Source organism: Vicia villosa, linkage group LG1 (genome assembly GCF_029867415.1).
Source record: "Vicia villosa cultivar HV-30 ecotype Madison, WI linkage group LG1, Vvil1.0, whole genome shotgun sequence".
Taxonomy (NCBI): Eukaryota; Viridiplantae; Streptophyta; class Magnoliopsida; order Fabales; family Fabaceae; genus Vicia; species Vicia villosa.
Window position 1 is genome coordinate 47,988,707 of NC_081180.1, and position 17,034 is coordinate 48,005,740.

The 17,034-nt window shown below is 32.3% G+C and overlaps 1 protein-coding gene across 1 annotated transcript; it reads right to left on the reverse strand.

The window, feature by feature from the left end:
- Nucleotides 1-1,391: 1,391 nt before the first annotated feature.
- Nucleotides 1,392-13,815, reverse strand: LOC131636879 (ribonuclease J-like). Its single transcript, XM_058907473.1, has 17 exons — nucleotides 13,510-13,815; nucleotides 13,002-13,230; nucleotides 12,567-12,690; nucleotides 11,772-11,828; nucleotides 11,348-11,539; nucleotides 11,187-11,264; nucleotides 10,310-10,492; nucleotides 10,150-10,230; nucleotides 8,775-8,840; nucleotides 8,582-8,674; nucleotides 6,567-6,692; nucleotides 6,067-6,180; nucleotides 5,839-5,934; nucleotides 5,655-5,752; nucleotides 5,183-5,580; nucleotides 3,585-3,898; nucleotides 1,392-2,719 (listed from the first exon to the last, which is right to left on the reverse strand). Exons 1-17 carry the CDS (start codon nucleotides 13,628-13,630, stop codon nucleotides 2,627-2,629), a joined length of 2,463 nt encoding a protein of 820 aa, XP_058763456.1. The 5' UTR covers nucleotides 13,631-13,815; the 3' UTR covers nucleotides 1,392-2,626.
- Nucleotides 13,816-17,034: the final 3,219 nt, after the last annotated feature.

Below are 17,034 nucleotides of genomic sequence, written 5' to 3' on the forward strand. Positions count from 1 at the left end.
TGTCGAACCTGGTATATCCTGCGCTCCTTGAGTAGAAGTCGAAACATGCGTAGAATTTGCCGCTACTGTTCCTGACCCCAGTGGGGGATCTTGATCTCCCCCTCCACTGGCCACATTGACCATTTTCTTGTTGTACCTTCGTTTAGGAATCGGCTGTGCACCATTGGTTAATTTACCGTTCCTAAGGTTCATACAAGGTCTTGATATTTTCTAGACAAAACAAAACAATCAATAATAACAATCTGTTTGACACTGTCCCACTGGGCGTGCCAATTTGTTTACGGTGATTTCCGGTAAACAACCGCTAGTCGTCCAAACTATAAAATATACTTTGGTTACTCGCAGGATCGACTAGATTGATCCTAGGACATAGTCAAACAATTGTCTTTTGATATGATTTGGTTCATGTTTGTTTGTTCTGGCTTCGAAAAGCTTGTTTGTAATATGATCGTATGACTATTCATGTGTAACAACACTTGCTATACATGTTAATATAACTTTCGACAAAGAAAACATAAACAAAAGCGTGTAAATTGCAGAAATGTAAAGTGCAAGAATATAACGTGCAGGAATGTTAAATGCAGAAACGTAAAAATGCTTTGAAATGAAAGTTAAACGAAAAGATAAAGAAATTGAAAAGATACTTGAATAAAGAAAGATACAAATGTATTTAAAATGGTGTTGGTGTCATACGTACATTTCTCAGCGAACTCGTTCTCTAAACACTTGATACTTGAGTGATTTGTGAGTGATTTGTACAAAATGAACACCCGGAATCCTAACATTAAGACCCTTATTTATACTAATTTCGACCCTAACGGTCCTACACTAATCTGATGCCACGTCGCTCACAAGAATCCCTGGGATGCCATCTGTCCTTATTCGGTTACATAGATTACTTCGAAATTCAAATCCTCCCGCCTGAATCCTCTTTCGATACGTGGCAACGTGATCAGCACCGAGAATGCCACGAAAACACGTTAAGCTTCAGTACCCTTCGTATTTCGCAAAACGTTTAAGTCTTAAAGATAATTCACTTCGAATTAGCTCCGATTCTAACCATCTTCACTCCAACTTAAACAACATCCTCAAAACACGACCATCGGTAGCCATTTTTAATCTCAAAAATGGTCATCATTAACCATCTTTCTTCGAATTCTAACCCTTCAAAGAATATTTTCTCTAAACAAAATCTCCAGCCAACAAATTCGCATTAGCAAACCACCTTTTGTAGTTTGTCAAAAACATTCTACATTCAATACAAGTTTCTGTCTGTTTTATTTTTGTTTGCTATGTTAGGGAAGATTCCAAAAATACATCTCCAAAATAATTGAATAAAGGGTGGTTCCAGAGTTACATTTCTGGAACGTTTTTCTCACAAGATAGAATTTGTGAGGTCCATGTTAGCCTCCAACTACTATATATAATCTCACTTGGCATATTGTTGCATACAAAAACACCAAAAATAGAATGAACATCATTTGGCATGTTGAAAATATTCACTTTACCGATAATACACCATCAAGAGAATTTAAGATCACCGAGTACACCTCTCCTAAAGATCTGCGATATACAATGCAGGATCCACTCCCATATGGTATAATCGCAAAATTGTGAAGATCGAGTACCGCTCGCCATCCTTTGACAAAGAATGGAAGCTTGAGTCAGCAACCATTAGCTGAAGACAACCACTGATTTACAGGCTATGTGGAAAACCTTTTTCCGTTTAGAATCAAAAGTTTCAATCGAGTTGGATGCAAATGTTTCAAGATCAGTCGATGATACTATCAAGATGTTTGATCTATCTTAAAACCCCTTATGTATTGCTGATATTATAATATCAATGATATTTTGATTTTGTCAAGTTGGTGTTTTTCAATTATGTTTTTCTGCCTTCTGCTATGCAAAATCCCAAAAATCGCCATCCGACATTACTTCAGATATGCATTTCCAGAATAATTGGTGTTTCAGCAAACGTTTAGTGCGTCTGGAGATACATCTCCAAAATATGGGAACATTTTGGTATTTTTGCGCGGTGCGCTAGAAAGACATGATTCCATCCAATTTTCCAACATATAACTACAAAAAAATCACAATGGAATTAGCATTGGGGTGTAACATCAACATGATAGATTCACATCCAAATACACGAAAAGTATAAACATCTAGACCTTCACATTGATTTTCTGGTGTATGTGATCAAAATTTAGATTTCAACAGTTGGTTTATGACTTGCGCCTAAACACATGCCACTATAAACATAATGAAACTAATTACGACAATTAATAGAATAAATTTATTTTGGTCTCCTTCAAAATTAGTATATCAATTTTACCAGTAAAAAAAAATTATGTCAACGTCATTTGGTTGAGGGCGGCCATTTGAGTAAGGGGGAATAATCATCTCCAAAACGGCATACTCATCCTTCATTAACTATTGTTAGTGTGAATGGCAATCCCTTTTAATTCTACCTATCTTCTCACAAAACTAGGGACTTTCAATCTTACAGATCCATGATGCAATAATCATGCAACTGACGGATTATCTTCCCACCTCCGACCATGCTCAAATTTATTGATGCAGAAAGTTTTGCAAATTTAGCTGGTCTTATTCATCACACTCCCAGTCATATTTTTGCTGGTGCCTCGATAACGGACAAAACCCTTTCCATGTCTTCCAGATAAAGCCATCTTTCCTCTCTGTTCTCATTTTTAATCTCCTGCTTATAAAAGAGAAAAAAAATGAATCAATTGTTGAAACAGCAGTAAACTCATTTAGTATTAATACAACTACAGTATATTGTTTTAAAGGCTTGTACACAACCCCTTCTATTTAAGTCACTTCAGCTTTGGGTATCTCTCAAGGTCCTGGCTTTCTATTACGCTAATCAATAATCAATATAGTTGACATCAAGAGAGACAGGACAAAGAAACCATCAAGATCTTTTTGGTGTAACCTATTCTTTCGGATAGTACAAGTCTAAGATAAATTCGATAAAAGGAGAGTGAATAAAATCAACAATGTTGCAGGCAATGATGAAAATGTTAAGACAATACAAATTAAATTAATGTTATTAGAGTTATATCTTAGGATATGAAAAATCAGCACTATAGAATAATTAAGGCCAGCCTTAATTTAATAGAATAAGAAAAGTCTTCCTTAATTATAGAGCTTGAATGATTCAACTCTTGAATGTTCAACTCCTCTTGTATAAATAGAGCATAATGCTCCTTTCCAATTAAAACAACAATAGAATCTGTTTTCTCTCTTTTCTCTTTTAGCTTTCTCTCTCTTCTCTTTCATATCTCACTCTAATAAATGTTGTAGCCTACACTGAAGTAGAAAGAAGATAGGTGCAATATCATGTTAAATTTTCAGAATAGGTTATCAGGGCACAGGGATGAGCATCAATTGAAGTAATAAAATGCCACGACCAAAAGACAGATCTTTTCCCCTTTCAGTACCGTCAGAGGTAGAGGCTTCCTTAAACAAGCAAGCCCCGTCCAAGAACTACAATTACTTCTTGTGATTCTATCACTTGCTTTATATCTTTAATATCAAGTCAAACAGAAGAAGAAACAAACCTCATATTTCTGTAACAGAGATGTCCACATAGATCTACACTGCCCAGGATTTTTGTTGATACCATAAGCCAACAAATTCTTGGATATTTCTTCCCAGAAGACATTATTTCCCCTCACTAATTGAAATATGTCTTCAAATTCCCTGCGCACACCGATCAACTTCTTAACTTCCTCCTCTTTCCATTTGTTTCTCTTCACTGATTTGGTTTCAGCATCTTCAGGACCATCCTCTATTTCAGAGAAATTACTTGCAGCTCTATTTGAGGTAGTAGCATCTTCCTTAAGTAGAAGACTTTCAACATCATTATCATCATCTGTGCCAATTAATAGAACAAAGGTGGGAAAAGGGATACAGGATTTAAAAGAAACTACAGCAGAGGAAATATATCAGTTAAAATTAACTGATATCTATGCGCCAAATATAAAATAAAATGACATGTTTAAACTTTAGATTTGAAGGTCGGTTGCATTTTGACATCACTTTGTTAAATAAACAAATATAAACATCTGAGGCATAAATTACAGAATCCAATACATTCATATTCTAGTAGCTTGCATACAATGTAAACTATCAACACTGTCTATAAATCCATTTCATAGTGCACTAACTTGTCATCAACAAGGTTTTGATGGTGAGAAGAAAAGGAGACAAGATGAGAAAGTATGAGCTGAGAATACGAAGTGAAAACTAAAGTAGATTTGTTTGTTTGGTATTTGAGAAAGAGGGAAGAATACACAAAATAAATGTGTCTGTGTCTTCTCTCTCCTTTTGTTTTATTCGATAGAAAGTTAGAGAAGAAATATAATAATGATTTAGGAAACTAGAATAATATCATAAAACTGAACAAACTAATTTATGTTACATTATTTTCTACCTAAATCTAATTACTTATTTTCAACCTAAAACTAATCAAATTTATTAGTTTAAACTAGTACATATTATTCATTTTACTTATTTAATTATAAGTTTGCGTTGGTGGATTCATTGTGTTGCCTTGAATCCACTGCTATAACTTTCAAGAGGGTTGATGAAATAACAGTTTCGCAAAAAAAAAATCAAGTCTAGGCGATCATGGAGAAAGGGGCAAGTGTGAAAAGCAAAAAAAAATGATCAGTATGTCTTTTCCCTTCCCAAAATACGTTACGACTGGAAAAATTGAGCGGGTTCCATATCTAACTCACTCTTTATTTCTCAGCTAAACCAAACAGGGAAAATGCTCTATTTCTCTTCTACCTCTCTCTCACCTATTCTTTACTCTAATAAATCACCTTTACTAAGCAATGTGTAAGAAACAACAATAGAAACCTAACATCAGACTCTGGATTAATCACTCGTTTGACTTGCTTAGTTAGCCCAGGGAAACAGGTAATGTGAAAACCATACTTTACTAGGTTAACATTTGTAAACATCCAAATGTTCTGCACCATAGAGACCTATATCTATATGTATGGAAGAATCTAGGAAATACGTGCCAGTGATAAAGAAAAAAAGACATCAACTGGTTTAGATCTCAAAACATATACAATTTAAATCATCATATAAAATGCATGGAAACAACTAAAAGCATATCTCTATAATTCTAACACACCAATCATACCTCTCATTTGCATTTTGGTAGATTGGTTTTCTCTCTCGTGTCGATGCACCGCGCTTCTGAAAGTCGATATCGCACCCACATAGGATTTTCCAGACAACCTTGTGTTTATCTCAGTGGCAAGAACAGCTACAGGATTTTCTATAGCAACTGCAATAACGTCTGGCCGCTTTCCACTATACTTCCTCACCATTTTCCTTAACATCTCAGACACAGTTTTTTCCATGTGAGACAATGGGCAGTTTACAGGGCAGCTTGAAAGAGCAGCATGAGCAGCTTTATGGAGTGCGTCTAACAGCTTCCCTTTGTCAAGCCATAGGCATCTTGTGGTAATTCTTATTTTTCCTTTTAAGGTGTTTTCAACTGAACTGTCTAAACTGTGAGGGCGGCATACCTCCATGCTGTAAAACAATCAAGATTAGCATGTGATCGAACATGTTAAACCAGACATTGACTAACTACTTGAAAAATCTACCTAACCACAATGATGCCGTCTAATGCAATTCTCAATCTTTCATCAATGAAGAGTTCACTTGATGAACCAAATGCTTTGTCACCATCACTATACTTCAACTGCATGGAAAAATGGAGATAGAATCAGAGTTTTAAATTTTAAATTTCTAAAAAAAAAACAGCAGAATACTTGGAGGACTATAAACCTGCAAATTCTCTTTTCCAAGAGCAATAAATCCATTAGAAAGGACTTTCCTGTTTCTCAAATGTGAAACACCAAGCATCTCTCCATTCTTAATAACCTGGTGCATAAATCTTATCAGTTGCTTCAACAATTTATGCTATAATTCATATAACGTATTTATTAAAATCCTATAAGCCACTCGGTTCTCATCTATCATATAAGAACATCCAATAAGGAGACAATCACTCACAGCAGTGTGCTGAATGCCAGTTGATTTTCCAAGTAACTCATGCTCCTTCAAGAACAAGAGTTCTCCGTGTATGGGGAGAAAATGTTGTGGCTTCACAATTCTGAGCACTTCCTCCTGCAGGAATTTATATATATAGTTACAAATAACATGTCATGTCAATTTGTCAAAGACAAAAACCATACAAAGTGATGCATATTAAGTGAAAAATATCAGCTGAGATATAGCAAACTGAAAAATGCAACAAGATAAAGCAATTAGTTTGGCAAGGCTTGATTATTCAGGTTATATTTCATTATTCTGATATCTAATAAAAGTATAAAACCATGTCCACTTTTTCTTTAGAAATAAGAATATTCTTCAAATTCTTTTAGGTTTCTAATGATTTGACAGTGTTGCATAACTTGCATATATATCTAATTTATTTTTAACAGAAATGGATGAGAAAATGAAAGTTTGAACAAAAAGGAAGAAAATAGGTGATACTCAATATAAAAACCTACCAATTCACCACGATACGCATGACCAGATGTGTGTAGACATTCTTTATTCCCCATGACTATTGTTGATCCAATCTCTGATATTCGGTTTAGCATTTCCATAACACGAGACTCGTTACCGGGGATAATCTAACAGTGATATAAACATAAGACAAGTTTACAACATAAACTGATTTTTAGATTAAAACTTTGGAGAATTATCTTTTCCTTTTGCAGAAATATTTTCAGAAATTAATATAATCAAAAGTTCATGCTTAAAGATCAGAAGCTATTACTAGAGTAGTTTGAAATCTGAAAGTAAAAAGAGTATATTGTAAGTTCATCCACTGATATCAGTTCCTTAGCAACCTAGGAAGGGCAAAAACTTCAAAATAATAGTTATGATACTAGTATCATACACTTCACGAACACTACAAATACTTCTGTTGAGATATTGATATTTAGTATAGTATAATTGGTTGGTATCTTTTAGAATTATGATAGGATTGCATTCCTATTTAGATTATATCTCTCATGTATATAAATAGTTGTTTTAACCTTTTCAATATAATGAGAAATATTCATATTCAAGTACTCCTAACCTAACTGGATTTTTTTTATTTCACTTATAATTTCTAAACTTTTATACCAACACAAAAGAGAAGACCACCAACATTAGAAAACTTAGAGATTTTATTGTGTTTGCATTTAGAGATGTCAATTTGCATCTGGTAGCGGGATCCTTGTGAGAATCATCTATTAGGAGCTCCGAAGTTGGGGATTTTTTCCCCGTGAGACGGGGATGGAAAAAAAAGTTACCCCGATGACACTTTGGGGCGGGGATCGGGAAAGTACCCTCTGCCCCCCGCGGATTCCCCGACCCCGACCATATTATTTAACTTTTATATGCTATATATTACATGTTTTTTATAAAAAAAATATTAATATATTTGAAAATGAAGAGTCAATTAGTGGATCATTTTTTTGTTTTTGTTTTATTGTATAATTTATTCTTTCACTGCTCAAGTACCTAAGCCTAAAAAAGTGCAACCAATACATACAATGTACACACCGCCTCCCCCTTTTCTTTTCTCAATTATATTTGTCTCCTCCATTCATCATCTCCCCTGTTCTCATCATCATAACAACAATCACTCTCTTTTGTTCATTGTGCTTATAGTAATCACTCTTCAAATTGACTTTACTTCTATTACTAACATGTTTTTCATTCAATTAATAAATTAGTGGTTATGTTTTCGTAATGAGTGTGAACGAACCTGATACCCATGGTGGATTTGCAAATCACACATAATCAACCACTTACGCTGAACGGTAGTGGTACTGTGGTGTGGTAGTAAATCAACTGAAGAGTTTTCTTAGAATAGATGGATATAAATACTAAATAGGGTTGATGTTATTTTGTTGCTTCTGTATTGTATCGTTACATCATATTTGTACAAGGGCATGCATGATAGCAACAAGTTCTGTTGAATGTTAATTTTTTTTATAGCAACTACAATTGGTTTTGCATTGTTTTTGTTACTGTTGCAAGATGTTTTTATTTTTAAAAAAAAAAGATGCAAAATATATGTATTTTTTAAAAAACGGAAGAAATAACGAAATACTAGTGTCATAGTTTTGTTCGAAAAAGTATAGAAATTTTCTTAATATTCGATCTCCGTGGAGATCTGTGGGGATGGAGAAAAATCTTCCCCCGTGGCGGGGATCAGGAATGGGGACAAAATTTGGGGGCAGGGCGGAGAGCGGGGAAGCATCCTCCGAACATTCCATGCCCCATTGACATGCCTATCTGCATTGACTCCATCTTAACTTTTAAAAATTTGATTTGTCTTTTGATTTAAGATTTGTGTTTTATTATGTTAATCTTTTATGAATTTTATACATGACATCATAGCCATGTTGTATCCTATAATCTTCTAAAAATGTCATATTTTCAAGCCCCATGTTGTATCCATGATTTCTATAGCACAACCAAAGTGGTTTAATAAATCAAAAGCTAAATACCCAATTCATCATACCTTAGCAGAATACAACAGACTGTCTTCCTTTGTCAGTTTTAAAGCATGACTATTTCCATATGATGCAAGATTTAAGGAAGCACGCGGTTCTGCCTGACACAATAACAAATATTTATTCATATGCCATAAATTTGCTCCCTGTCTGTGATAGATGGAAATATATGGCCTTAAGAGAACTTTGAAAGTATCTTACTTGAGAACCCGTAGTCACGATCAGCAAATCCTTAGGCGCATAAACATCAATATCCTCTAGTTTCACCTATGTAAAATTAGAAATAACTATAAACAGGCAACATAAATAAGAGTCAAAACTACTCAAATTTCAAAAAAGACAATTTCCTATCTCTTTGGGCTTTGCTAATAATCAACAAGAGTCAAAGCCAGTCATTGTCCAAGGTAGGACTGTATCTACCACGCCCTCTATTTTCACATGATCAAATATATGGTGTATTCAGAACAAAAAAGGGGGTTGAAAATGATTTTGGATGAAGATTGCAAAATATGCATTTCAACAAACAATGTTTTGTATTCTGAGGTCTTTGACAATCTTCAATCAAACAGGTACATATTTAAATCTCAAACTGTATTATATCTAATAAAGTATTTTAAATTCATAATGACTTACAATATACATTATCAAGTTTTATATACTAATGTATTGAAGTTGTTCTTTATTGTTTTTGCAGTTCAACTTGGAGCATGAAAGCAAGTATGACTTGCAGACAATTTACAATATTTTTTTGGCTATCTCCATGTTGTAATCACATCAAACTTATACTTGCAATAAAAACTTGAGATGTATAACATGTGGCCTTGTGCTATTTGTTTCCCTTATGTGGAATTGTGGCTATATCGTTCTAATATTTTTCTAGATATTGTTAGCTTGTTGAGTAACCCGCATTTTATTTACAACAGATGTTGTTGGATTTTATGAATATGGTTGCTGATTTTTTGTAAATACTTAATTCAGAGGCTGCAGTTTTTATTTTAATTTCACCTTGATTGCAATGCATTGCATTGGTCCTTTTAAATTTTTAACTATTAGTATTCATATGCACACAAAAATTGACAGTGTAAGTCTGTTTAGCACAAACTTAACCTTAAAATTCTCTCCCCGAGTGTTGCAGACGGATGGATACTCACAAAATTTGTTATTTACATGTGAGCTGAAGTAGGTCAAGTCATGGAGAGAGCTTATGCTATTTATAGGGTGTTGTAACTAACTGAGTTTTATACATGTGAGCTGAAGTAGGTCAAGTCATGGAGATAGCTATGCTATTTAAAGGGTGTTGTAATGTAACTAACTGAGTTAGTTACAACTACGCTGACTCAGCATAGAGTTTGTTGTAACTACCTTCTAGACAGTTCTAAACATACTAATCTGTTTCCTAATTATAAGCAAAGCAGTTACTGATATTAAGACTTCTAATCTATTAAGTCTTCTTCAACCTCCCGGTCCCATTTTCCAAACTCTCAGTTCTTAACATTATCAAAGAAATCAAGCCCAGCCACCAAATTAAAAAACAAAGAACGCGGGATGACAAAAAAAATATACACATGTTTATTACCAAAGTGGATGGATCAATTGGAGACTTTCCATCCTTCCAAGCTGCATCCAAATATGTCCTTAAAGACATGCCGGCAAACACCTGGTAGAATAGTCATAAAACTTTAAACACGGGCTTTAATCAAATAAAATATACAAGCTAAGAAATAAAATAAACATGCCAACTTTCGGCCAGTCAAATCAGCAGCGGCTTTAACACTTCCAAGACGATTAATATTTGAAGAAAACTGGGTTGTTATAACCCTTCCTTTGGCAGCTGAAATATGCCTCAATAATGCATCAGCTACGACAGACTCGCTCATTGTCCTTCCAGGTGATTGTACATTTGTTGAATCGCTCATCATCTGTAAAGCAATTCCAAAAGACTGTTAGTTTCTATCCTTTGACAAAATTTAAGAAAAAGGTGAGATATATTCTACATGTGTTGTGATACCCAGGCACGGAGTGGAAAATGAGGACCCAACAGAGTTTTAGTGCATGTTCAAGCTACAACAACCTCAGACCTACACATTCACGGGCAAAACAGATATAATTTACTATAACCAGTGAAAATTATATGCATTAGCCACTCAACGATCAAACCCAAAACACTCAACGTGAATTATGTGAACATCTATTGGCCTAATCCGTCCATTTCCGCCATAAGATCCCATGAAAAATAATTGTGAGGTCAGGTATGTGTCAAATCTACCCCAAATTTAAATAAAAGCCACTTATAACATATTTAAATAAATCTCCAAGACTGCGCCTCATAAGTCAAAATTTTAAAAAGTAGAAAAATCCTACCCTTTTGAGCTCCTATACCAGCACAAGACTAATCATGAAAGAAAATGGTCTTCTCCCTCCATCCCATATTATAAAAGAAATTCACTTTTTAGATTCATTGAATAATTAATGTATCTGGTCTATATATAGACCGGATACATTAATTGTTCAATGAATCTAAAAAGTAAATTTCTCATATAATATGGAACAGAGGGAGTATTTTACTTACCACCCAGAGAAACATCACAGCAATTCAAAACACAAGTGACTCACCAATGTGACTCCTTCTTTGGAGAGTTCCTCTAGAGCTTCACGGTCAAAAACTTTACCATCTAATGGTGTTTCATCGATCTGTTGAATCAGCATGTTCAGCAACAGGAGATTCGTGGTTGATGAAAGGTATAAAACATAGAGAAACAAATTAAAATTCAAACCTTCCAATCCCCAGTATGAAGAATAGTACCATCAGAACAGCGAAGAACTAATCCACAGCAATCCGGAATAGAATGGCTCACTCTGATAGGCTCTATCTCAAATGGCCCAGCTACAAACTTCTTCCTTGTTCTAAATACTTTTAGTCGGGATGGAACAAAAATACCATGATCCTTCAAACGTTTTCTTATAAGCTGTTAAAAATAACAATGGGTTACCTTCTATGGATTGCAATGAACAAAATAAGCAATGTGCAACAATTTTCATTACAATAAATATTAAAACAGAGACACACAATAAAGAATTTAAGAAATTAGTCAACTTCAAACAGAGCATTATTATTGATTCGTATGACAAATGAACTAATTGGAAAGCGGTATTTTACTAATAAAGTAAGGTAACAAGAATAAAAAGATTTCTTTTTACCTCCATTGTAAACGACGATGCAAAAATTGGTGTTTGAGAATCCAACACTGGGATGACCTGATGAACCAGTTAAAAATTAAAGTAACTATGAGCATATATACAAAAATAACAGAATATATAGTTTTAATAAAAGAATAATAATCAATTAGATTGAATGAAAGAGAAGAAACAGAGTATTTGTGAACATAGCAAAATGCTTTTTCATAACATTATCACTTATTAAATTCTGAGATAAATAAAAATACCAAGGACAGAACAGAAGCAATCTGATTCACATCACAAAAGATTTATATGTATTACTTTTGAGTTTCTCTTGGTCTTACAAGGCCTACCGCACACTTTTCGGGTGTATGTAAGACACCAACACTGCAGCTTTGTAAGTAAAATATTATACCTTGCCAAGCAAGGACGGCAGTCATACCATTACTTTAAATGTTTCATATAGCTTGTACAAGAATACATAATGAGTAGCCAGTAAATATGTCCACCCAGTCCTTAAACATGTTATAATCCAAAAGTCACTAATTATAGACCTAATCTATTTGATCGTAGTTGTATATCCTCCTTGAAGCCCGTTGCATTAACTTAAAATTATCATAGTGATGAAGGCACCAAATACTGGTTCATATACAAAAATATATGTTCTTGCTATAGTGCGTCTCCATTTCTTATAGCAGAAGGCACCAAACAATGGGCATTTTATCCTGTGACAAAATACTCAAACAAATCTAATGGAATAAATCAAAGAGAACTAGATGACAAAAGAATATATTTCCTTGGAATAGGAAGCATTACCCAAGGCAATGCACCAATATGATCTTCATGACCGTGTGTTATAATAACTGCTTCAATTTTGTGGCTCCATTTTTTAATAAACGTTGTGTCAGGTATAATCTTTTGGACCCCAAGCTCATCATAGCTAAAACAAGTAAACAATGTATAAAAAAAAGGCAAGTTAATCTAGAATGCAAATTAAAATCAGAGCAAAAGACAATTATACAGAAGCAATTCGACAGCACTTTTAAAAATTTAAATCATCTTCGTAGAGAAAATATCTTGCAGTCTTCATAACTATAGGATGCAATGCCACTTTGACTGGTATTTAACATTTTAAAGTCTTTCATATGAAATTTCCAATGCAAACAGATTGAGATTATTCAATGTGCTAAGTATGAGTGATAAGTCATAGCCACACAATATATAAAGAGAGAATGCAGTTGCAAGCCGTACTCTGGGAACATGACTCCAGCGTCAATGAGGATACATCGATCATGGTTCCCTACAAGCATGCAATTCATTCCAATTTCACCCAATCCACCAATAGGAAGAACGCGAAGAGGTGGCCCATCTGATCCTTCGTAAAATTGCTCCATCCTGCGTTGAACAGAATCTTCCATGTTTTTTTTAGGACCTTCTATTCTTCTTGATCTTCTTTGCAGTACTTTGGCTACATCAATATCTACTCAAAACACAACAATTATAAACTATAATAACACAAATTCAATATATAAATACACAGCCATTGAACTGATTAAAATTACAAGCGGAATTGAAAAAAATGATAAAACTAAACAAAACAAAACAAAGAAAACATCACTATGATGGATTACTTGACAAAATACTACACAAAACCATATGAGATTAATCCAATTTCATTCAAATTTCAAAAAACTAAACAAAAAAACAACTAAACTATTGGTTTCAAAATTGAAATGAAATAGGAGACAAGGTGAATTACTTGGGAGAGCATTGGAGGGAAACGAGTAACGAGAGGAACGGTTCCTTGTAGGGTGAAGACGATGTCTGCTATGGAAAAGGAGAGTGTGAGTAGAGAGGGAAAGAGAATTAGAAGTAACCATCTTTCAGAGAGAAAAACGAAACCCTAACGATTTGTGGTGTTGGTGGGGGATAGAATAATGGAGTGGAGAGGGTTTTTGTAGGAGATGAGATGTTACTCGAAGAGAGTTATGTTCGAAGCGGGAAATGGTATTGCGCTTCACTGCTATCTTTCTTTCTTACACAACAATAGACAAATACGAGTACAGAACGTACACCCGTGCGATGACCAGTTATGTTCTATTTAAATATTTAAATATTAATGATAACTATTATTCTTTCCGTTTTTTATTATAAGTCATTTAAAAAAAAAAAAAATTTAAATATAAATTATTTTATAATTTCAATAAATAATTAATGTTATGTTTTCTATTAAATTCTTAAATATTTATTATTCACTCTTCTTTCAATTATATAAATTTATCTTCTACATGTCATTAATGAAGGATAATTTTGTAAAAACTTTCATAATTTCTCATTTTCATACATATTATTTTTCTTAATCTGTGTGAAAATTCTAAAACGACTTATAATAAAAAACGGAAGGAGTATAATTTAAAAATATTAATATAAAAATATTAATATAAGTAATTTTTATATTGGTTGCTTCTCTAATTTATAATATAATTTAGTTGTTTTATGTGTAAAGCTTATCATAATTTAAAAATATTAATAAGATAATTTTTATAATGGTTGCATCTCTAATTTATAATATAACTCAGTTGTAATAACAATTTTTTTGAATATTTGTACTTGCACTGGTTTTTTAATAGATAGTGGTTTTTTTTTATTGGTTCACTTAAACAATAGTAATTAATTAATTAATTATTTAATTTTAATTAGTAGTGGATTGAGTAAGTAACCTATTTTATTTTATGTATTTTTTATTTAATAAAAATATATAAATTATTGTCTTATTTTTTAGTCATATTTTAAATTAATAAATAATAATTATTTTTAATCACACTATCATTAGTTAATAACTAATAAAATTTTTATTGCTTGATTTTAACAATAGTAATTAATTAATTAGTTAATTAATTAATTAATTTTAATAAATTCTTATATTAAAGTTTTGAATAATATTAATTAAAAAAAATAATGTTAATAATTCTTATATTTATTATTAATAATTAATTAATAAATTATATTATTAATTAATTAGTTATTAATTAATTAAAAGAATAATTTAGTATAGATAGATAGATAGATAGATAGATAGATAGATAGATAGATAGATAGATAGATAGATAGATAGATAGATATGAGTTTAAATATACATTTTGATAATTTTATTTTTATTTTTAATTCATTTAATTTATTTGTTTTGTTTTTTTATTTTTATAATCTTTATAAAATTGATTTATATTTTTGATATATAAAATATTTCATTATAGTTTCTTTAATATAAATAGTGAAGAATTAATCTTAATATAAATTAAGTTTGTATGAGCTAGCAAGTGAGTAATGATTAAAACAAAAATAATATATATTTAATTTACACAAAAAAAAAATGTGAGTTGAAATCACTCTAATATTTTTGGATTAGTCGATAGTCTTCTAATTGATACTAAGTCAATCAATTATAACGTGAATAATTAAGGTTTAAATGTACATTTGGTTCTTCTATTTTGATTTTTTTTAATTATGTTTGAATATTGTAAAACAAACTGAGTGAGACTGAGTGAAATAAAGTTGAAAAGTGAAGTGGAATAAAGATGTGATTTTGTTATTTACATATTTTACGATGGAGTGAAACAATTTTGTCATCCCACTCAAATCGAATGGTAAAGAAAATGAAGGAAAATGGTTGGCAGTTGTTTTTAGAAGAAAGACAAGTGTTATAACAAGAAAACGGTATGACTTGCATTCGAACGCTTGAGCATAAAAGGGATGTACGTCTAGTTAATCATTTTTAATCTAGTTTTGTTTGTAAAACAATAAGATTTAACACGAATCGAGATCTAATGGATGGATCAAAACAATCCAATAATGAATTGTATAGTATAATGAAAATGCAACAAAAAGTAATAAAGTTGGGACATTTCTTCCAATTAATGAAGGTAATTTTAGTCATTTTGTGATGTTTTTCGATAACTCAGGACAAATTAAGATTAAGTAAGGATTAAGGAAGGTGACTAAGTCGTTAAATCGTGATTAAGAGCAATGTCCATTTAGTAATTAGGCAAAGTTATATGGACGTTTCTGCAACCTTGTGTTTTTTAAGTGGGATATTTTTGGCTTTTGAAATATAAGGTATATAAGGAGAAAACTTAGGGAAATCATAAATGATCTTTCATTTGTATCTCCTTTCGTACTTGGAATTGAGAGAAAGTGTGAGAATTTTTCTTGCATGCAATTCATCCTTGCTTGTATTGCAAGGTAATCCATCACCATGAGCACTTTCTTAAGAAGAAAGTAATTGATTATTGGTGGAGCAAGCAATACTTCAAGATAAATGAATGGACGATCATGGAAAGTTGGGATATAAATGAGGAGATTTCTTGATAATACATAGGGAGCATAAAAATGGAAGAATGAGGTGGGATATTTTACGCAAAGAGCAAGCTAGCAATGCATAGAAGGAACCATGAGCATCATCTTCTTCTTAAAAGAGATGGGTTTTCTTAAGTCTTATCATACTTAACAATATATAGACTTTAATGGCATGCATGATTTTTCTGAATTGATACAAAAAATTCCTGAATAAGGAGATACAACGATGTTTCTAAGAATCGAGTTAGGGTTTCCCTGAATTAAGTCAGGGATCCTATTTTGGCTAAAAACGTGGATTTTTCTTGTCCTAAGCCCCAATTTAAGGTATTTAATGATCCTAAATATTAACGGGATAAATCTATGTGTGATTTTCATTGGGGAAGAAGGTGGAATATGTCATGTAAGCTTGAGGTAATTTAGGTTAATAGCAATCCCTAATACTAAGTATTCATAGGGGGGCTAATATTGTCTTGTATAAAAATGTAAATAACTTGAGTGACTACAATGATGCGAACAATAAAACACTCTTGATATGTGATTATAAGAAAGTAATATATGATGAAGAACCAAGAGGAATTTTTGTTAGACATAAGTGATTTAATCATTGCCACTAGGCTAATTAATAACTATTAATTAGTCTAGCGACAATGATTAATTTTTTTAGGAGTCAGAGGTCTAAGTTGAATTTGGTAAGCATCCAAAATTTATAATTTTATAATTTTATTTCTCAAAAATGTTCTAGGTTGAAATCAAATTGGCATACTAAGGTTTAAATTATGACAATTTACCATTAAACAATTACAAACTATTTAATATATTTTGAAGCGTTTATTATATATTTAAGTAGGCAATTTTTATAATTATCGTAACTCAAGATAAAAATTGCGTGCAATATTCAAAGTGGAATAACAATTTTTGTAACGGCCACAAA

Excerpts from the sequence above, each read along its gene's own strand:
- LOC131636879 (XM_058907473.1), bottom strand. The coding sequence starts at position 13,630 with ATGGTTACTTCTAATTCTCTTTCCCTCTCTACTCACACTCTCCTTTTC. Across the intron at positions 5,935-6,066 it reads CTGGCATTCAGCACACTGCT|GTTATTAAGAATGGAGAGAT; the intron begins GTGAGTGATTGT and ends TTTATGCACCAG. Across the intron at positions 2,720-3,584 it reads CTCTGTTACAGAAATATGAG|GAGATTAAAAATGAGAACAG; the intron begins GTTTGTTTCTTC and ends TTTTATAAGCAG.